Below are 23,587 nucleotides of genomic sequence, written 5' to 3' on the forward strand. Positions count from 1 at the left end.
GTTCACCACTCACAGTCCAATAGTTCTGAGGGTCCAGAACTCAGTAATCAATTGACATCTAACCTGCCAGGTCAGTGTTCTCTGCCTTGGCAGCTCCATGACAGGCTGTCAGTAAAGATTGGAAAGGCTGCCCTCTAGTTTGGCAAGCAATCACACGTTAAACACCCGTCATTTGCCCCTCTCATAAGTCATGGAAAATGATCAAGCTCCTGGCTACCGAGACATGAAGTTTTGCTTCTGGTGTAGCTGTTATCTGCTGAATTGTTTTTTATGTTTACCATTTAGTTTGATAATTTAGATGTTTTTTCCCCCCTACTATGTGTGCATTGTATGTTCAAATTGAGCATGACATATAATGTTAAATCAAACTGCTCCATGTTGCTCTACCAGAATGTTCTGAATGTTACACTTCGAAACGGAAAACGCCTGTATGCGGGTGTTAGTGAACGTCTGCCAGTAAATGCAGAAGTGCCTAATCTAACCTAAGAGCTGCACTGCCTGACAGTGTGGCACTCCCCAGATGAGTCTACCCAGTATAGTTCATCTGGACTGAGAGAGATGGAAATGAGTACAGGCTACTTTGAAAGCCAGCGACGATAGTTATCACCATCAAATGCAATGTAACACGGTATCATAAATGATGTGATACATGTTTCACCATAAATGTTCATTTGAGACTATAGCCTCATATAACTATCGATTTGAGAAAAACAGATCTTACTGTGGCTATGCTCATCTGGCTAGGAACATGGCAATAGGATACTTTCGCCATGGTACATGAGACTGTACCTTTCCTCTATATTTTGTGTAAATCTTATGTCTTACTGCATTGACGTTAATAGGAGATTTCTGCATCACTTGAGTTGCCCGTGCAGCACAGGAGATCTCTGAGGGGAGGACGGCTCATAATAATGGCCGGAACAGATCAAATGGAATGGCATCAAACACCATGAAACCATGTGTTTGATGTATTTTATACAATTCCACTGATTCCACTCCAGTCATTACCACTAGCCCGTCCTCCCCAATTAAGGTGCCACCAGCCTCCTGTGCTGTGCAGATCTCTAGTCAGATTTGGCCCTATGTGATTTGAGTTGCTGTGTGTTTAGTTCAGCAGGTACTGTAAATGCTCTCTACATAATGCCTTTCCATTCAAAGGTCATTCATATGATTCAATGCCCACTGCAGGATAGACAGGATAGACATTCAGTATTGCATAAACAATCCTAAAATGGAGGGTATAATTTGACACTCTTGACTCAACTTGACTGCTACTGTGGTTGGTCTGCTCAGATCAAATCGGATCGCTATTGTTTGTATGTGCTGATCTCGCAAACCCTGAGATATGGATGACCACATGTTAGGGCTTTGCAGATAAGTGCACTGAAACGGCGTTGAGCTTTATGTCCGTAAAGAAGACTTGCATTATTCAGCAGTATACCTTACAGTATGCATCTCTGTTGTGTTGTTAACAGTCACCGCTGCTCTCTGAACGGTGAAGATCTCAACAGACAGTGGATGAAGCCTGATCCTGTTCTGAGCCCTACTATATACCATGCCAAGGGCTTCCTCTACTACCTCAACAGCATCGGCAAGACACCCCTGGTGAGACATGTCACTCAACAGCTCCACACTTCACTTCACAAGCATTTGTACAGTCTTTTGGGTTCCAAAAGGGTTCTTCGACTGTCCCCATAGGATAACTATTTTGGGTTCCATGTAGAACCTTCTGTGGAAAGGGTTTAAAAAACCCAAAACCTGGAACCAAAAAGGGTTCTCCTTTGGGGACAGCTGAAAATAACATTTAGGTTCTAGATAACACTAAGAGTGTAGAACAAATAGATAGCTCTCTTTCACTCTCTCGTTTTCTCTCTCTTTCTGATATATATAGATATATAACTCAACATCCCTGGTCTATCTGATTCACCGCCCCTGAACTTTGTGTTGCTTTTTCTGAATCTACTTATCTTGTTTATAGCTAAGGTGTTCTGCTGTGATCTCTACCTGAACTCCAACAAACATTTGCTCTGTTTCCAGAATGTAAAGCCAGGCAAACATATAGCTCTGGGTTTCTCAGCCCTTCTTACCATAAACTTGATTGAACTGTTTTAGAACTGTTTAACCTCAGTTACAGGTAACTCATTTATTATGACAATCTGGCAGGTTTATTTCTGTAACTGAAAATGCATTGCACGTGTCTTTAACCTTGAAATGCCAAATATACGTTTATTATGTCAAATCAATGTTCATAGTGAAACAATGTTTTTTTGAAATTACTTTTCCTGCCTCAGCGTAAGCGTAAAGAATCAGAAACCTTCTCACCTATTGGTTTGATAATTCTTTACTGTGTTGGGAAATGAACAAGTTAATTGTGTGGCAGCAGTATAATTAAATAATTAACTCGATTTGTAAATCAATTGAACCGTTATTTACAGTTTATTATTACCGTAATCACCCAGTGTACCTGCAAATAATTATGAGCATGAAACTGTATTATTATCACTAAACAAAACAAGTGCCTAATGCAATTTATTGATTGTGATTGACTTCTCTTTGTTGTAAATGCTGCTCACCAAAGTGTATTCCACGTGAATTGATGCGGTTAATGCCCACTTTGACTAGACAGTCGACTGCATTTGTACTAAAGCCCCTGTGTTATTATCTCACACAATGGCCCTTAAAACCTTGTCATTTATGTGATCCCCGTTAGATTAATGAGGTTCAACGACGCCCAAAACCTTGTGTTCCTTCAGGGCCGTCATCACAGCTGTGTCATGTTGCCTCCACAGGTGTTCTGTGATTACCATGGTCACTCGCGGAAGAAGAATGTGTTCCTGTACGGCTGTAGTGTGAAGGAGACTGTGTGGCAGTCAGGTTCTGCTGTCAATACTGCCACTCTGAAGGAGGACCCAGGATATAGGGTAGCTATTACTGGATATTTGAAGTAGAATTAACGCTTGGTCATCATTACCTAGCTACGGTATCAAACTTTGTTTTGGGGAAGACAATGTGTCTTGGGAATGTTGTCATGTAGTTAAAAACGATGAATTGTAAATCATTTATCAATCATTTATTAGCGCTTCAATGAATCATGACGGTAATCAACCTTTCTTTATCTACGTTATTTGGCCTAAACAGTGTAAAGAATACCCACCCCTGCACCTGTATTAAAGCCCATTTCTTCTCGCTTTGTCTTTGTCTCCAGACCATCCCTAAGACTCTGGACCGGATAGCCCCAGCCTTCTCCTTCAACAGCTGCAACTACCTTGTGGAGAAGTCCCGAGAGGCCACAGCCCGGGTGGTGGTCTGGAGGGAGATGGGTGTGCTCCGGAGCTACACCATGGAGAGCACCTACAATGGCTGCGACCAGGGCGTCTTTAAGGTTGGCACAAAGAGACCGCTGTTATAAGCCCTGGCTTAGTGTACAGTGGGGGAAAAAAATATTTAGTCAACAACCAATTGTGCAAATTCTCCCACTTAAAAAGATGAGAGAGGCCTGTAATTTTCATCATAGGTACACTTCAACTATGACAGACAAAATGAGAAGAAAAAAAATCCAGAAAATCACATTGTAGGATTTTTTATTTATTTATTTGCAAATTATGGTGGAAAATAAGTATTTGGTTAATAACAAAAGTTTATCTCAATACTTTGTTATATACCCTTTGTTGGCAATGACAGAGGTCAAACGTTTTCTGTAAGTCTTCACAAGGTTTTCACACACTGTTGCTGGTATTTTGGCCCATTCCTCCATGCAGATCTCCTCTAGAGCAGTGATGTTTTGGGGCTGTTGCTGGGCAACACGGACTTTCAACTCCCTCCAAAGATTTTCTATGGGGTTGAGATCTGGAGACTGGCTAGGCCACTCCAGGACCTTGAAATGCTTCTTACGAAGCCACTCCTTCATTGCCCGGGCGGTGTGTTTGGGATCATTGTCATGCTGAAAGACCCAGCCACGTTTCATCATTTGCCCTTGCTGATGGAAGGAGGTTTTCACTCAAAATCTCACGATACATGGCCCCATTCATTCTTTCCTTTACACGGATCAGTCGTCCTGGTCCCTTTGCAGAAAAACAGCCCCAAAGCATGATGTTTCCATCCCCATGCTTCACAGTAGGTATGATGTTCTTTGGATGCAACTCAGCATTCTTTGTCCTCCAAACACGACGAGTTGAGTTTTTACCAAAAAGTTCTATTTTGGTTTCATCTGACCATATGACATTCTCCCAATCTTCTTCTGGACCATTCAAATGCTCTCTAGCAAACTTCAGACGGGCCTGGACATGAACTGGCTTAAGCAGGGGGACACGTCTGGCACTGCAGGATTTGAGTCCCTGGCAGCGTAGTGTGTTACTGATGATAGGCTTTGTTACTTTGGTCCCAGCTCTCTGCAGGTCATTCACTAGGTCCCCCCGCGTGGTTCTGGGATTTTTGCTCACCGTTCTTGTGATCATTTTGACCCCACGGGGTGAGATCTTGCGTGGAGCCCCAGATCGAGGGAGATTATCAGTGGTCTTGTATGTCTTCCATTTCCTAATAATTGCTCCCACAGTTGATTTCTTCAAACCAAGCTGCTTACCTATTGCAGATTCAGTCTTCCCAGCCTGGTGCAGGTCTACAATTTTGTTTCTGGTGTCCTTTGACAGCTCTTTGGTCTTGGCCATAGTGGAGTTTGGAGTGTGACTGTTTGAGGTTGTGGACAGGTGTCTTTTATACTGATAACAAGTTCAAACAGGTGCCATTAATACAGGGAATGAGTGGAGGACAGAGGAGCCTCTTAAAGAAGATGTTACAGGTCTGTGAGAGCCAGAAATCTTGCTTGTTTGTAGGTGACCAAATACTTATTTTCCACCATAATTTGCAAATAAATTCATAGAAAATCCTGCAATGTGATTTTCTGGATTTTCTTTTCTCATTTTGTCTGTCATAGTTGAAGTGTACCTATGCTGAAAATGACAGGCCTCTCTTGTCTTTTTAAGTGGGAGAACTTGCACAATTGGTGGCTGACTAAATACTTTTTTACCCCACTGTATATGTTTGTAGAAGTCAACGTCACTCTTTACGATGTGCTTCATGAGTCTGTGTTGGGGCCAGTTCATTGATACGTTGGTGCAGTAGGACTATTTGATCAGCTGTGGAAGATAATTGGTTTGAGTGCCTTGTCCTAAATAGACAGAGAAGGATAGCTCTTCAGAATGCACTGATGCATTGGCTTCCTCTGGGATTGTAGTGGTATACAATCAGTGTTCCCTCCATGAGGCACAAACACTCACACCTCCTTTGAGAAATAACAGTAGAGTAGAAATATTATGTTTGAATAAGCACAGTGGATATCAACAGAAGACTCATACTAGTGTATCTTCTCATGCTGCATCTCTTGAGAATAAATGGTTCATATATTATGAAGAGGGGGAGAAAGGAACACCTCCCAAAAGCAATATGGGTAATTAGGCTTGCACTCCTAAAGTAGTCTTAAAAAGTTGGCCTGTAAACTAGACCCACTTTTACAGTAGTTTTCTTTGACCTATAAATAATTTGTCTTTATATGAGCAGCGGAACTTTTCACTCTCCTCGTGCTATAATTTTTAACAGTAGTTATCCTATAAAGACAATAAGAAATAAAAATGTCTTAGTAAAGGTTATTCGGTCCATAGAAGAAAATATGTAGCTACAGTTGTGCCAATGTTTCTCCCATGACAAATATTCCACTAACCTTAGCTGTACTCTAGTAGTCTTCGGAGGGAAGTGTTGGCATAACAGTACAGGTTTTGCAATCCTCACATGTCCATGGATCCCTCCATTTGACCTTACCCCATACATCCCCTACCTACCTCTCCCCCCCCTTTCAACTCCCCCCATGTAATGATCTCATTGGAGGAGAAGCCTCCCCCTCTCTCTGTCTCCTCATTATAGCCTGCAGAAGGTAATAATCATTTATTGCACTGCTGATTGGTTCACATGGGTTTTTTGTAATCATGTTTTAAAAGCTACTAGGCAATGTCTCCCAGGTGATTTCACAAATTTTGCCTGCATTTTCGATGATGCAGAATTATTTTTGATTGTTATTATTTAACCTTTATTTATCTTACATACAGTATATATATATATATATATACTGAACAAAAATATAAATACAGCATGCAACAATTTAAAAATGTTTACTGAGTTAAAGTTCATATAAGGAAATCAGTCTATTGAAATAAATTAATTAGGCCCTAATCTATGGATTTCACGTGATTGGGCAGGGGCCAGCCATGGGTAGGCCTGGGAGGGAGCCAGGCACATCCACTGGGGAGCCAGGCCCAGCCAATCAGAATGAGGTTTTCCCCGCAAAAGGGCTTTATTACAGACATAAATAGTTCTCAGTTTCAACAGCTGTCCTGGTGACTGGTCTCAGACGATCCCACATGTGAAGAAGCCGGATGTGGAGGTCCTGGGCTGGCGTGGTTACACGTGGTCTGCGGTTGTGAGGCCGGTTGGACATACTGCCAAATTCTCTAAAAAGATGTTGGAGGTGGCTGATGGTAGAGAAATTAACATTCAATTCTCTGGCAAGAGCTCTGGTGGACATTCCTGCAGTCAGCATGCCAATTGCACACTCACTCAAAATTTGAGACATCTGTGGCTTTGTGTTGTGTGAGGTTTTGGTGCGCATCTCAAATGTCTGGGATTTTTATTTCAGCTCATGAAACATGAACATGCTGCATTTATATTTTTTGTTCAGTATATATATATATATGCTTCTTTCACATAAATATAAAAGTAAACCACGTCATCTTCCTTTATTCACCCTTTTCAATCCATCTTTAAACAGCGTTCGACTACGAGTAAGTACTGAAGATTCACTTATGATCATCAGTGTGGGCAAACAACCTTGGTGAATAAATTACACATAATGTTCAGACCATCAGAAATAAGAGACATTAAATTGGGCCTCAGAGGCAGCCAGTGGATAGGTGGGCACATTGCCAGACTACCTTCCCCTCTTTAGATGAGTGCCATGGGTCCGTTTATGCCCACAGTTAATCTTGACCTTGGTGGTAATATCTTATTGTATGGTATATTTATGCTGTAACTTTCTATAGCATAGATTTTTCAGAATGAGATAAAGGCTGTTTCATAGCAGAGTGTTCCTGAGCATGAAGAAATAAAGTTGAGTCAATGAAAGATCACTTTCATATGTATATCAGGCGGATTTAGGTGTTGATTACATGTTCAAGTTCTCTATTTTAATTTAACCCCCACCAAAAAAGTCTACTGTTAAACTGCCTTCATGATTTCATGTAATTCCTGATTTAAATGAGATTAGAAGATCCATAAGTGATGGAACTGTCTCTGTAGAATAGAGCAAGCACATTTTGACAGCAATACATGCTGATCAATGGAATTCGAACAAATCGGCGGTCCCCATTGGAGACCCTTTAAAAAGGTAGAACCTTTTTGGCCTCCATGTAGAACCCTCAGTGTAAGCTATAAAGAGTTCTACCTGGAATCAAAAAGGATGCTCCTATTGGGACACCCAAAGAACCCTTTTAAAACCTTTGTTTCTAAGTGTGTAGCTATGCTACCAACTTATACGAACGGCAGTTAAGGACAACTTCTAAATATTATGCAGCGAAAAACAGCCAAATACACTATATCAAAATCTGATTTTAGTAACCTCATTGTGACCAGTTAGAGCACATACAGTACATGACGGATTCAATGAATATCCATTTTCTTCCACGCCAATAATGGCGTCCTTATTCTTTCCCCCAAGGTCTGCGTTCCATTGCCCTCTTTACCACAGGGTGGCAGGGTAGCCCAGTGGTTAGAGCGTTGGACTAGTAACCGGAAGGTTGCAAGTTCAAACCCCCAAGCTGACAAGGTACAAATCTAGCGTTCTGCCCCTGAACAGGCACTGTTAACAGTTAACCCACTGTTCCTAGGCTGTCATTGAAAGTAAGAATTTGTTCTTAACTGACTTGCCTAGTTAAATAAAGGTAAAATAAATAAAAAATGTACAGTTGAAGTTGGACATTCACATAGACTTAGGTTGGAGTCATTAAAATGTGTTTTTCAACCACTCCACAAATTTCTTCTTAACAAACTATAGTTTTGGCAAGTCGGTTAGGACATCTACTTTGTGCATGACACAAGTAATTTTTCTAACAATTGTTTACAGACAGATTATTTCACTTATAATTCATTGTATCACAATTCCAGTGGGTCAGAAGTTTACATACACTAAGTTGACTGTGTCTTTAAACAGCTTGGAAAATTCCAGTAAATGTCATGTCTTTAGAAGCTTCTGATAGGCTAATTGACATAATTTGATAATTGGACAAGGCCAAACAGGAAGGATATAACCCCACCCACTTTGCCAAAGCAAAGCACAGGGGGGGGGCGCCAACCCAGACAGGATGATCACATCAGTGACTCAACCCACTCAGGTGATGCACCACTCCCAGGGACGGTATGAAAGAGCCCCAGTAAGCCAGTGACTCAGCCCCTGTAATAGGGTTAGAGGCAGAGATTCCCAGTGGAAAGAGGGGAACCTACATGGGTAGGCAGACTCCAGAGCCTTTCCATTCACCTTCCCACTCCTGGGCCAGACTACACTCAATCATATGACCCGCTGAAGAGATTAGTCTTCAGTAAAGACTTAAAGGTTGAGACCAAGTTTGCGTCTCTTACATGGGTAGGCAGACCATTCCATAAAAATGGAGCTCTATAGGAGAAAGCCCTGCCTACAGCTTTTTGTTTAGAAATTCTAGGGACAATTAGGAGGCCTGTGTCTTGTGACCGCAGCGTACGTGTAGGTATGTACGGCAGGACCAAATCAGAGAGATAGGTAGGAGCAAGCCCATGTAATGCTTTGTAGGTTAGCAGTAAAACCTTGAAATCAGCCCTTGCTTTGACAGGAAGCCAGTGTAGGGAGGCTTGCACTGGAGTAATATGATCAAATATTTTGGTTCTAGTCAGGATTCCACCCAGCATCACACCCTGACCTCACCAAATAGAGAAATAAAACGTCTCTCTAAGGTCAGGGTGTGACACCTAGAGATAAATATACTTTGGTGTGAAAAGCACAAATCAATCCCAGAACAACAGCAAAGGACCTTGTGAAGATGCTGGAGGAAACAGATACAAAAGTATCTATATCCACAGTAAAACAAGTCCTATATTGACATAACCTGAAAGGCCGCTCAGCAAGGAAGAAGCCACTGCTCCAAAACCACCATAAAAAACACAGACTACGGTTTGCAACTGCACATTGGGACAAAGATCATACTTTTTGGAGAAATGTCCTCTGGTCTGATGAAACAAAAATGGCCGTCAATGACCATCATTATGTCTGGAGGAAAAAGAGGGAGGCTTGCAAGTTGAAGAACACCATCCCAACCGTGAAGCACGGGGGTGGCAGCATCATGTTGTGGTGGTGCTTTGCTGCAGGAGGGACTGGTGTACTTCACAAAATAGATGGCGTCATGAGGGAGGAAAATGATGTGGATATATTGAAGAAACATCTCAAGACATCAGTCAGGAAGTTAAAGATTCCAAATGGACAAGGACCCCAAGCATACTTCCAAAGTCGTGACAAAATGCCTTAAGGACAACAAAGTCAAGGTATTGGAGTGGACATCACAAAGCCCTGACCTCAATCCTATAGAGAATTTTGTGGGCAGAACTGAAAAAGCGTGCGCAAACAAGGAGGCCTACAAACCTGACTCAGTTACACCAGCTCTGTCAGGAGGAATGGGACAAAATTCACCCAACTTATTGTGGGAAGCTTGTGGAAGGCTACCTGAAATGTTTGACCCAAGTTAAACAATTTATATGCAATGCTATCAAATACTAATTGAGTGTATGTAAACTTCTGACCCACTGGGAATGTGAAGAAAGAAATTAAAGCTGAAATAAATAATTCTCTCTACTATTATTCTGACATGTCACATTCTTAAAATAAAGTGGTGATCCTAACTGACCTAAGACAGGGAATTTTTTACTGGGATTAAATGTCAGGAATTGTGAAAAACTGAGTTTAAATGTATTTGGCTAAGGTGTATGTAAACTTCCGACTTCAACTGTATGAGAGTCATTTGAAACCATTCTCTCTATGCTCTCTCTATAGCACAGTCAATGACTTAGAAGACTGAGTCCAGCTGGCTAGAATAACACTCACTAAGTGTTGCTGTGTTGGTTATCAGATCAGAAGCTGAATGTGGGTGATATGGACTAATGGATGAGAAAATCGGACTTTTCATTAGGATGGCCCAGTGAGCAGGTGGTGGGCCATATGTTTGCTACATGCACTTTAGGGTTGGGAAAAAGCCTGAATGTTTCTTGATTAAAAAGTCTGTACTAATATCGTCAGGCCGTGTCAGAAGTCTGGCAGACCATCAGACTCTCTCTCTCTCTCTCTCTCTCTCTCTCTCTCTCTCTCTCTCTCTCTCTCTCTCTCTCTCTCTCTCTCTCTCTCTCTCTCTTTCTCTCTCTCTCTCTCTTTCTCTCTCTCTATATATATATTTATCTCTCTCCCTCTCTCTGCTGCTCTTTATGTGCTGCTTGAGCAGTCACTGATGAAATGACCTCAGTTCACTGTTAATTCATGCCAATTAGTGGCTTGTGTGAGATGTGGGATTGGCTGTGGGATTCGTCAGGGACTAGAAGCTTAATTATCCTCTCAGACAGTCACTGAATCAGAGACTGGGTCATTGATGGGAGCAGCTCACCACTGAGTTAGCAATACGTTGGGTTTGGTATGCATGCTTGGTGAACTAAGTGGTTCTTTTTTTATATTTTTAAACAGTGACCAAAAATATTCTGTACTTCATTCACACATGGATTTGTATAATTTTTAGTATCCTGAATTTCCTTTGTCTTTCATTTTTATTTTCAGAACTGTATGGGCAATTCAAGGGGATTCCTTGCCTGAACTCCTAACATCAGGTTAATCTATTATCCTTGTTTTTCATAATGATAGCCTGTCAAAATATGAATACATTAATGTGCTTATTGCTGCAAGTGCAACTGTTGAATATGAGGTTTTCAGATCAGCCACAACATAAAAACTGCCTATGTGAATTGGGACAAATGCATATTGAAAGCCATATTGACTTTTCCGTTCCCATCTTTCCATTCACCACCATGACACCAGGTTTCTATTGCTTAATGCCGTAAGACTGTCTACGCTAAAAGAAGGGAAATCTTCAAAGGAATCTAATTTGCATCACAAAGATTCTACCTCTAATCACCTTAGCTTTGCATTTCCAGCTAGAGGGGAAGAACGTCTGCTGAGTTGTCATTTCTTTACGCCCAAACGAATCAAGTCTTATTTTTCTTAAGGACACAATTAAGACAAACGAGTGCCAAGATAAATGAGCACAAAATACTTTGATTAGGTTTCTGGAGTTTCTCGCTTCTTCACAAACTATCAGTTGTCTTCCTCTTCTATGGTCCTTCCTTCGAAATACGCTTCCAAAATAAAGAAGAGGCCAAGCAGATGACTTCATTTATAGGGCTTCAAAAGGCTTTCATTTGAAATGTAAAAGTTTGTCCGATAATGTAAAGGTGCCAAAAAACAATCACAGGGTGCTCTACTAAAGCCGAGTTTAATAACTACAACTCAAAATACATATAGATTATGCAGTGATTTAATAATACAGTTAGATGTCATACTTCCCCAGAATAAGTTTTCCTAGTGGGACCACATACATATAGAGGACAAGAGAGCCAGCACATCAACTTCAAACCCCAGGGCATTGACCTCAGAATATATTTTCTGAAGGTCAGTCTTTCGCTGAGGAAGGCAGAACCCATCCAATATTCATCAGGGTCTAATATCAAATGAAAGAGTCATGATGAGAGAGCCTTAAGATGCACCAAATGCCAAATCCCAGGCAAGCATCCTCTTGCACTACATCCGTGTTGCAGGGAGTGTGTGTGTGTGTGTGTGTGCGTGTGCATGCATGTGTGTGTTACGCCTCGGTGGACTCACCTTACCACACTCCCGGCCAACCTGTGTTCTATTGTGTTCTGTTTGAGGACTGACTGAGGTGCGTGAACCTGTTAACAAGACCATTAGGGAGTTGTTGTTTCCAATGAGTGGCCACCGCAGTGGGAAGGCACAATCTGTACAGGATATAGACAGTGATTTCTACAGGGAGGTTAACGGACACGCTAACCAACATCAGGAGACAACTGTTTCCCAATCCTGGTCCTGGGGACCCAAAGTGGGTGCACATTTTTGTTTTTGCTTTAGTACTCCACACCTGATTCAAATCATCAAAGCCTGATGATGAGTTGATCATTTGAGTCGGCTGTGTAGTGCTAGGGCAAAAACAAAGGTCCCCAGGACCAGGATAGAGAACCACTGGACTAGATACACAGACTAACTCCCCAAACAAGGGACCAAGAGGCTCCAGACTCTCTGCTTGCTTTGTATCATGTATTGCAGGGAAATATTAATGTGTGTTGTGTTCAGACTCCCTTTTTTAATTTCCTGGGGCTTGAAAGGAGATATGATTTACAAGTGGCTAAAGAGAGGAGGCTAATGATAATCTGAAGGAAATATCCTCCGTTACCGTATATCTCCTAAAGGAATGTTCACAGAAATGTAAATCGAGTGGGCGGTACAATACAGGCTACACAGAGTATGTTGAGAAATCTGTGGTAGAGGTTTGAAACCATGGTGTCTCTATGGGCTGGAGAAGTCATGTTGACATGATGGAGATCTGTATGCATGGCTTGGAGTTCATTAAGAGATTAATCAAAGCCACAAGATCTTTTTAAGCATTTCTCCGTAACGTCCGCTTGAAACCCACACATCTAATTATGGACATATGCTATACAAATCAGCCATCCCAACATGGGACAAGGACATGTGGCTCTCTCCTCAAACAGCAAATGAGGTCCCTCTGTTCCCATGGTTGGAGTTAACTCACATGAAAAACACATCCAATTCAAGCACTGTTTCAAATGCTAAATTATTATTGCCATTTGTCTGATCTTTGGCATAGATTTATTTTGAAAGTGAAACATTAAAGTCTAGCAGTATTTTGCTGTTTTTATTTTATTTAGCAACGGGGTGTGTCAGAAGGTTTCCAGGCCAGCTGTAGGATAGATAGACAACCCCATGAAATATGAAGGACAGACATAGCTACTGTATGAGACAGCATAATGAATATAGTTGTATTCGTTTAGTATAGTCCCTGGGCCACCATATCAACGGCATTATTAGGCACTTGGTCGATAATAAATGTATCAAATGGCAAATGACAATTAAATGATTTGTGAACCATTAGTGTAATGCCAGACTCTGCAGTTGAACTGGAAGGGGATATGGGGAGCCAAGTCTCTCTCTCTCTGATGTACAGATGTAGGACCTCTTTTGCAAACTTGTAGTGTATTCAAGGTTTAAAAGGGCTTCTACATTTAGTCATTTCCACTTTAAAATGTCAGACTTGATTTGGCCAAATGAAAAATGCACCATTCCCTACAAAAACTGTCCATTAATTATAATCTAAATAATAATTCACATTTCCTGCTGTAGGAAACTGGCTCAAATTACGCTACTACATCTGTACTTGACACTTGGAAGCTCATAGGCAATTTTTTGTTGTTGTTGCTATTAACCAAACACTATGCCCTTTGGGGGCTTGCTGGGTAGTTCATATTGCTCTATTGTGTTATACTCAGATAGAGAAGGTATTGTGTCATTTAGGAAGCAGCTTGTGCTCACAGATGCATCAGATAATTCCTTCCTTTCATTAGCCGTAGCATTAGTGCCAGAAAGGTGTAATTAACATTCCCACATTTCCATTGCACATATCAGTCTTTAAACGAGCCAACATGAGAAAAGGAAGAGTGGTTTAATTACATGACATATCCTCATGCCAAACAGTTTGACATTTTGAGGAGGGTGAGAGCAGAGTCAGCAATTGAAATGGTCAATGTTGCCTCCACAATGCAAACAGGGGAAGAATTGATTTTCCTTCCCAAGCAAACAGCCAGGACTCTATGCATGCTGGACATGTAAACCTTTTCTTCTGCACTCTGAATTATTGAACAGCTATCCCCTGCACACTATGTACCACTCATTTTGACAGGTTGGTCTGTCTTCTTAGCGCAATATATGGTGTTTCTCAGGGGGTATGGATCCAGAAACGCACACAAACACAATGCACACAAACACACACGCACACACCCTTCCAAGCCATGAAACTTCCGTGTCATGGCTTTAGACAGTCTCCTCCCATGAGTCACAGAGCTACTGCGGGCCCAGCACCCAGCTCTCCAGCTCTCCTCTCTACCCTGTCTCATTGCACATGCGGCGCACGGAGCAGGCATTCCACTTATCTGCTCTGACATGGTTCCTACAGGGGAGGAGAAAAGGATATTGGATGGAAGAAAAGCATGGCCTAAACACAGGATTAAAGAGGAGGAGAGTCATCTGGAAAATTGCTACACTATTTGTTTTGCCATTATGGCGATTGTGGATGGAAACATCACACCTGCTCTAAAGAGACTGCATGCGGAGCAGAGCATGTGATTCTGAAGTCTCATTGAGTACTATGCTGGAGCGGGGTGACATATAGGCCAAATGGATACATGGCTGTAGCAGGGTGAGAGTCACAAGGCTGCTGAAAAACATGTCATCATCATGTCATGTGTCACCCGTATTTACTCTTATATTTGCATAGCCACGTCCTTTTGTAAAGCATGCCACGTTTCATCAGTTTGGTGACAGCCAAAAGAGAAACAAACAGCCCGGTTGGATGACATCCTCTGGGGATCTGCTACTGGTGGTCTTCGCCTAACCCTTTGAGGAGTAGCTTCTCATGTGCATGTGCTAATAACACGGTTGAGTAAGCAGGTGCAGTTGCCTGTAGAGCAATTATCCGCAATCATTATAACATTATGAGACTCCCAGGCAAAACCTACAAAAGTTAATGTCCTGAAGGTGCAAGTTCTATGTATTCAGAGCTGATAGGTTAATGAACAGATCACAGATCACAGCTATTTCTCCATGACAGTCGCTACTTTGATATGAATACAATTATCCAGAGAGGCTTTTTATACAACACATTCAGTGGTTATGGACTGTAGGCTAAATACTCCAATGGCCCCACTCAGAAGTATTACAATTTAGTTACCAGGCTAATGTATAGCTGAAGCAATCGTACTTGTCCAGAAAATAGTAGTTTGCTTACATACAAGCTTTTCTAAAGACGTCATATCATATCCTGATGTTATTGTGTTTTAAATGGACCGTGTCTGTGTTGTCTTGTTTGTTCTAGGGCATGCAGACTGGCACGGGGGAATTGGAGGAAATGGGGGTGAAGTTCTGTCAGTCGCTGCTCTCCCTGAGGAGGAACACCATGCTGTACAACAGAAGAGTCATCAGCCAGCCAACCCTGCTCAACCTGGATGACAACCTCCTAGACCACAAGTCCCGCAAGTAAGTCCTTTTTCTGATGGTCCATAGGTCCCTCTGTCCCCTGTCTCTAGCCAACACACACACTACATACACACACACTACACACACACACACTGCACACACACACACTGCACACACATAGCCCAGTTGGCAGGGTGAGCCCCTGAGAGTAGACCCTGAGAAACACAATCAAACAAGCTTAGATTGGATCAATGAAAAAATGTTTTGTGGTGGGATAGGCAGCAGTGCTTTTTAGAGTTCATTGATTACATACTACTGTATGATGAAGCACTTAAAAAGCATTTAATAGTGGATACACTTTTAAAGACAGTCCAAGTACAGTTAAATAATATTAAGCAGTACTAGGGCTATCTTTAAAAGTGTATGGAAGCCAAGCCATTGCCTAGAAAGGATCCATCTTGGCCACTTACTCAACCACATTTGACCTATACACCAATTAAATATTGGCTTGACTGTCTTGCCATAATAGTTTCTATCTGAGTTGCTGGCTTTCTATCTGAGTTGTGACCAAACAAGCTATGTAAATGTATAGTGTAGAGAATCATTGTACCATCTAAATCGCTGTGGTATATCTGTTCAATAACCCCAAATATTGTATATTCAGCTGGTTCACAAAACCAAAAGTAAAAGACGCAAAAACAAAACTTAAGAATGCATAGAAATATCGCACATAGAAACAATCTACCACTTCTTAGACTTGCTTTCAACGAGAATGAGAGATCTATAACTCATCATTTCTATGTGAATTTGGTCGGGTCGCCCCAAAAAGTAGCATAGTGCTACGCTTCCTTTTTTCACTCTGTTTTTTTTCCAGACATCCACAAGTCTTAGAATCACTTGCTGTCTGGATTTATGGAATGGAATATTATAACCTGCACTATAGATTTATAGATTTGTTAACTTCAATTCAATTCTGTTTTGTGAACATTTTGTATTATTACTGTACGTCTTGTCCTCATCGACAACTTGGTCGGGATTATTGCATTTCTTACTCTTTCTTTCTCTTGAGGGGTTATATAAAATGTTTTTACACTCATAAAACCCATCACTACTTAAAAAAGTAGGATCTAGTTCTGATAAGTTCCTTCCCTGGAGCATTATGCAAGTGTGGTAGTAGAGAGAGGACACCATGTGTTAGCCTTTTACTCAACATCTCTTACAATAACATTAGAGCAGTTGAAAGTACAGTATGAAAAGGTGGCCTTAATATTTGCTCCCATTCTTGAATATGTGACTCTGTCCGTGACCCCACTCTTCGATGGTGTCTCAGGGGGAGTTGGGATATGCAAAAAACATTCACAATTCACACATGCATATAATACACACTTGTTCATTTGTAAAACAGGATAAATATAAGTACCCACCAAATTATTATAATTACGATTATTATGATTATATTTACATCACCTGACACTGCGTAAAATGGCCTGTTTCAGGGTGATTAGATGTGTGTCCAGATGTCTTTAATCTAATCATGACAAGTAGAAGTTACGATAAACACAGATCTCAACAGTCATAAGTTTGGAATTTCTGTGAATTTCTCCTGTCTGAGTCATCAGCTCTGGAAGGACATGGATCTTCACACATGCTAATAGCTCTTAACACCTTGGCCATTGTCCTCATTCATCCCGATCAGTTCAGCAGCAATCTTCTCCAAACCTGTGCATGGTAGCCTTTAAAATTGGTTCACATATTTGAAAATCATCTTAATAAGAATGATATACTATTAAGTTATTGAAATCTATATTCATATGACTATTATTGTCATTTCATCATTTCAAGATTTAACATCTTATTCAACTGTATTTTTATTTTCACATTTTATTTTCACACTTTAGAGTAAAATTATAAAATGAAAGATAAACTAACAAAAGGCAGTAAAATACATGAATCAATGAAGATAAAACAAAGGATGTCAAAAATATCAACAAAGTTGTCTTAAAGTAGGCCAAGCTAAAAAGGCAGACTGTCAAATGATATTTAAACACATCAAGCATTTTCACTGTACATTGCAAAGTTCCATATCAAAAATACTTTATAAAATATACCGTGTACATAGTGTAAATACTGCATGTCGATTTGAGTAAACTCTGCTTCTGCATATGTTGTCTGTCTGTATATCCTGTTTATCGTCTGTTTTTATATCCCAATTATCACCTGTCTGTATATCCTGTTTATCGTCTGTCTGTATATCCTGTTTATCGTCTGACTGTATATCCTGTTTATCGTCTGACTGTATATCCTGTTTATCATCTGACTGTATATCCTGTTTACTGTCTGTCTGTATATCCTGTTTATTGTCTGTCTGTATATCCTGTTTATCGTCTGACTGTATATCCTGTTTATCGTCTGACTGTATATCCTGTTTATCATCTGACTGTATATCCTGTTTACTGTCTGTCTGTATATCCTGTTTATTGTCTGTCTGTATATCCTGTTTATCGTCTGTCTGTATATCCTGTTTACCGTCTGTCTGTATATCCTGTTTATCGTCTGTCTGTATATCCTGTTTATCGTCTGTCTGTATTTCCTGTTTACCGTCTGTCTGTATATCCTGTTTACCGTCTGTCTGTATATCCTATTTATTGTCTGTCTGTATATCCTATTTATTGTCTGTTTTTATAATCCTGTTTATCATCTGTCTGTATATGCTGTTTATTGTGGCAGCATCATTTCACCAATTCAAATTCCTGCGAATGAAGGTGATTTTGAATATATTCTCTTGCTTGTATGCCCATGCTTTCCACTGCTTTTACGAATTCTTCCTAAACCTACACACACCTGGGAGTGCTTCTTGCACTTGGAAGTGAAATATAATTGAGTTTCAGTCCCTCCTTCCAATGTCTAACATGAAACTTCTTGTGATGGGAATGAAAGGTTTAAAAGTTCAGATCGTGACGTTCATGATTCATCTACAATGCCATACTCCTCTTATTTTCCTCAAATCAATCTAAGCCTTCATGTTTGAAAAGGTTTTCATTACCCGTTGCTGGTGTGTCTGTGTATGTGTGTGCATATACTTGTGTGTATGTGTATAGTTGTCTGTTTTTGTGCTGTATAAAGAAAGACATGTCTTCTCCAGCTATTGTTTTGGAGTTTAGATCTGATTCCTCCTCTGACAGCCAACACAGCTGCTGTCTACAGATGGGTTTCACCTTGCTGTGAAATAAGCCTTTCTCTCTGCCACCCTCCCTCATCAACCAGTCACATTATGCAGGCCCAGAGCAGCCACACCACACTTACAGTATTTACCTTGCTTCCTCCTATTGTCCAGAATACCAGAGTAAATTGCAGACAACTTTGTGAGCTGCCCATGGATAGGTCTATAGATGAATTAGCAAACTCAAAGTGATGTATTTGGTGGAGTAATGAGGAGGAAAGTGTTCAATGAGAATAGAAAATAAACAGTCGTTTTATTTGGCATTTGTTAAGAAGTCTGACTTTTTAATTTCTGTAAAACATATATACAAATAGTAGCAGTGATGGTGATTTCTATGAAATACATGTCCCTTGAGATTATATTGACCTCAAGCATTATTCACGCAATAACAGTTTACCATGATTTACTTACTGCGATCCTGAGCTTATATTTCCAGATCCAACCCTGAAAAATGTATCCTAATTGAATATTTAATCAATTAAGTGAATTGTTCAGTGCAGTTGTTAGTTTCACCCCGCTGGTCAATGATGCAACTACTGAAACTGATCTCTCATCTTCAGATTAGAAACGGTTTCTGTAATGTTCTGTTTCTCAACCATAATCCTTCTTGTGCTCCATCACCCATTCCTTGGTCCGAAAAAAAAACAGGCGATATTGTATCAGTCTAATATACTAGCTATAAGAAGCACTGTATTACACATCTCACTATCTCTGTTATTGTATCAAATTTAGGCTAACTCTCTTTTCCGTATCAAAGCGAGCTCAAGAAATGTTGATACAGTGCACTTGGCAGATTGATTACATTTCTGTCAGTTGCTTAGTTTCATAGATTCTTACAGCTTGTGTTCACTTCATGCAATCCCAAACAAAGCAACAAGAAGAAAAACATGTATTCTGGCAGTTTGAAACTCATTCCATTAGAGGTTATCATGAACTGCATTAACTGGTTTGTCCAGTCTGAATTGAGCATCGGCCTTCAGGAATCACAGTAAGCCTCTTCATTTAGGTTCCCTTCTCCTAGATCTACAGGTAACTGCCAAAATAAAGGAAACACTTGAGTAAATAACAGATGCAAATTTTATTGAATGCAGGTGCTTCCACACAGGTGTGGTTCCTGAGTTAATAAAGCAATTAACATCCCATCATACATAGGGTCTTGATTCCAGTTGCTCATTATTTTGTCTACCATGGCTAGAAGAAGAGATCTCAGTGACTTTGACTTTGAAATAGGCGTCTCAAAGGAACATAGGGGGTTTTAAAGGTGTCTGTGTCTGTCACTAAATCTCAACCCAAATGAACACTTCTAAGGAGATTCATGGAACGGCACCTGAGACAGCGTTTTCCACCACCATTTGCATTAGTAATTTATTGTGGAAGAATGGTGTTGCATCTCTCCGAAAGGTTCTGGTTGGAACCAAAAAGGGTTCTATGCTTGCTTCACATATCTGCCACCCCTGGTTCCATGTAGAACCCTAAATGGAACTCAAGGGTTCTATATGGAACCAAGTTTGGTTCAGTGAAGAAGAACAGTTCTAAGGTATATAGAACATTTAGGAATGCAATATACAATATGAAGCAAGTGATAGAACCCTTTTTGGGTCCAAAACCTTTTTTTCCAGACGCTTGTTAGAATCTCGTGGCTGCCAAACACTTTATGTTGGCGTTTCCTTTATTTTGGTAGTTATCTGTAGATTCACATGGGTTCTCCTATAGAAGATATCATGGAAAAGTAGCCTTGGATGATAAAGAGAACCATTGTATCAGACAGCCTAGTTGTATTTGCCCTCCATGAAGCTGTATAAACTTCAATGCGCCTACAGTTTCATGATTTTTTTATCATTATGTTAGGGAACATAGCACTGCTTTCATCTTTGCTCACGCATACGATAGAGTTCATCTCAAATACCACCAGGATGACAGGCTAGCTATTGTATGCTGCATGCACTGTGTAGTCTTACCTGATGGAGGATGTGTTTGGCATGGCAATGATGGTGAGAAGAGTCAACTAAAGCATACTAGATCAGGGCATAAATTAATTTGAAAAGAAAACGGAGACCCGTTCCGAATGGACTCAAGGACAGTCAGACCCGTTCCGAATGGACTCAAGGACAGTCAGACCCGTTCCGAATGGACTCAAGGACAGTCAGACCCGTTCCGAATGGACTCAAGGACAGTCAGACCCGTTCCGAATGGACTCAAGGACAGTCAGACCCGTTCCGAATGGACTCAACGACAGTCAGACCCGTTCCGAGAAGGACAGTGGAAAACACACACAAACAGACCCGTGCTGGCTCGGATCCGAGAGACACATTTTTTGTTGCGCTAAATGCATCAGGCCATTGTATGCATAGACCCTTTCCTATAGGCTTAGTGGTCCACTGTATGATATTAATATAAAATAGATATATATTAACAGAAACAAGCTTAGGCCTATAGGCTTAGTGGTCCACTGTATGATATTAATATAAAATAGATATATATTTATATTAAGAGAAACAAGCTTAGGCATAGCCCTAGAGAGACTGAGAGAAAGATAGAGATATGCTGGCGCCGTGTTACCGACATCGACATGGATTTATTTGTATACTATATAGATAGGCTACTACTGCTGTACAGATACAGGGGTACAAAAGGAGGTTAATTCTTACATTTTCCATTATAATATATTTATAAAGATAATCATTGTATTCTTTCACCCAACAAATAACAGCAATAGGCTAATGCAATTTATTTTTTACAACAAGCACATAATAATAAGAATGATTATTATTAATGACTAAACAATTGATAATAAATCAAGGAAAGGGAGAAAATTACATTAAACCTGAATAGCAAGTTGCACACAGTCCATTTGGCCGCGCCAACGTTCTTCTCCTCTTTGTCTTCTACAATATTAACACTCCTCCCAGCAGATCTATAGTGGTCATTTCAATTGCATTCCGACTTATGTTCTTCCTATGTTCTTCCCACTGTCTTCTGCAGTCTTAGCCTGCATTTGATGTGTGAATAAGCATGCTTTCCTAAAAACAATGTCCAGCACAGACCCCTAATATTCATGAGCGTTAATTCATTTGAACAAGTTTCATAACTCCTGAGATGTGCTATACAAACTGCTTGTTTTGAAATCAGGTTCATTAGTAGGGCTTGTTGCAAGACTAGCACCTTCTGCTCTGCCTTTGGAAAGAACAAAGACAGAGGCCCAAGGGTCCTGAGCATTGGCAAGCCTAGTTTCAAACAGATGGAACAAGTCAGGTGAATATATTTAGGCAACATTGATTGTGCATTCAGATTGTGCAATGAGATACACAACATGACCAAAAGTATGTGGACACCTGCTCGTTGAATATCTCATTTCAAAATCATGGGTATTTATATGGAGTTGGTCACCGCTTTGCTGCTATAACTGCCTCCACTCTTCTGGTTAGGCTTTCCACTAGATGTTGGAACATTGCTGTAGGGTCTTGCTTCCATTCAGCCACGAGCCACCAACTGATGTTGGGCAATTAGGCCTGGCTCGCAGTCTGCATTCCAAATCATCCCAAAGGTGTTCGATGGGGTTGAGATCAGGGCTCTGTGCAGGCCAGTCAAGTTCTTCCACACCAATCCCGACAAACCTTTGCTGTATGGACCTTGATTTGAGCATGGGGGAATTGTCAAGCCAAAACAGGAAAGGGCCTTCCACAAACTGTTGCCACAAAGTTGGAAGCACGGAATTGTCTAGAATGTCATTGTATGCTGTAATTTTTGACCCTGCTGGTCATCTATGAAAGTTTGAACATCTTGAAGAACAATTTGGGCTTAAATGGCCATGTAATGTTATAATCTCCACCGAGCAGAGCCAAAAGAAGACTGGCCACACCTCAGAGCCTAGTTCCTCTCTAGGTTTCTTCCTAGGTTCCTGCCTTTCTTGGGAGGTCTTCCTAGCCACGTGCTTCTACATCTGCATTGCTTGCTGTTTGGGATTTTAGGCTGGGTTTCTGTATAAGCACTTTGTGACATCTGCTGATCTAAAAAGGGCTTTATAAATACATTTCATTGATTTGATTGTAGCATTAAGATTTCCCTTCACTGGAACTAAGGGGCCCGAACCATGGAAAAACAGCCCCGGACCATAAAAAAAAGAGAGATTGCATGGCTGGGGGTTCAATTTTATACACCTGTCAGCAACGGGTGTGGCTGAAATAGCAGAATCCCTCATTTGAAGGGGTGTCTACATACTTTTGTCTATGTAGTGTACATGTTTCCTGTCTCGTCATTGAATGAATTCATTGATGCTACTTCAACTATGACGTTGCATTGTAACACTCATCCATTTATATTATTTCTCTCTCTCTGTCTCTCACTCTCGGCCCCTCCCTCTGCCAGCCTCTCTCCCTCTGCCTCTCTTTCTCTCTTTTTCTCTGCCTCTCTCACTCTCCCTCTCCCTCTGGTGACCTCTCGCTCTCTCAGCAGCAAAACAAAATAAAAACCTTCTCTCCTAAAAAAAGGGTAAATTATGTAACTGTGAAATACGTAATAATGACTGGTCTAGTGGCTACCTATTTCTCTTGCTCCTTCCTGTTAAAATATTTCCACTGTAGCAGAGTTATTTTATCAATAATCTGAGGTCCTTTGCAGATAACCAATTAACTGGTGCTCTGTAAGGGATCAAACGCAGACTGGGCTAACATGAAGGATTAACTCACCAAGTTTATTCAACTGTAGAATTATTCAAATGCACATTGCAATATTTATAAGTGTTTGTCAGACTTTCATAACATCACAAAAATTTGTCTGAAAAACATGTAGACCGACCATTAAAACTTTGCTTTCCGGCGTGATGCTTAACAGCGCATTTCTCTCATGTTTCAAGAAGACTGTAGATGCAAAAAGTAGAAATGATACATCTGTGGAGTGGTGTTGTGAGAGAGTGAGAGAGAGAGAGAGAGAGAGAGAGAGAGAGAGAGAGAGAGAGAGAGAGAGAGAGAGAGAGAGAGAGAGAGAGA

At 40.7% G+C, this 23,587-nt stretch overlaps 1 protein-coding gene across 1 annotated transcript in view; it reads left to right on the forward strand.

The window, feature by feature from the left end:
• Nucleotides 1-23,587, forward strand: part of LOC118376621 (cytosolic carboxypeptidase 4) — a 152,135-nt gene that overhangs the window by 101,630 nt on the left and 26,918 nt on the right. The window contains exons 20-23 of the mRNA XM_052465645.1: nt 1,476-1,605; nt 2,790-2,921; nt 3,206-3,382; nt 15,282-15,442. Coding sequence (XP_052321605.1) covers nt 1,476-1,605; nt 2,790-2,921; nt 3,206-3,382; nt 15,282-15,442 — 600 coding nt within the window. The remainder of the gene's footprint in view (nt 1-1,475; nt 1,606-2,789; nt 2,922-3,205; nt 3,383-15,281; nt 15,443-23,587) is intronic.

Source organism: Oncorhynchus keta, chromosome 17, assembly GCF_023373465.1.
Source record: "Oncorhynchus keta strain PuntledgeMale-10-30-2019 chromosome 17, Oket_V2, whole genome shotgun sequence".
Classification (NCBI taxonomy): Eukaryota; Metazoa; Chordata; class Actinopteri; order Salmoniformes; family Salmonidae; genus Oncorhynchus; species Oncorhynchus keta.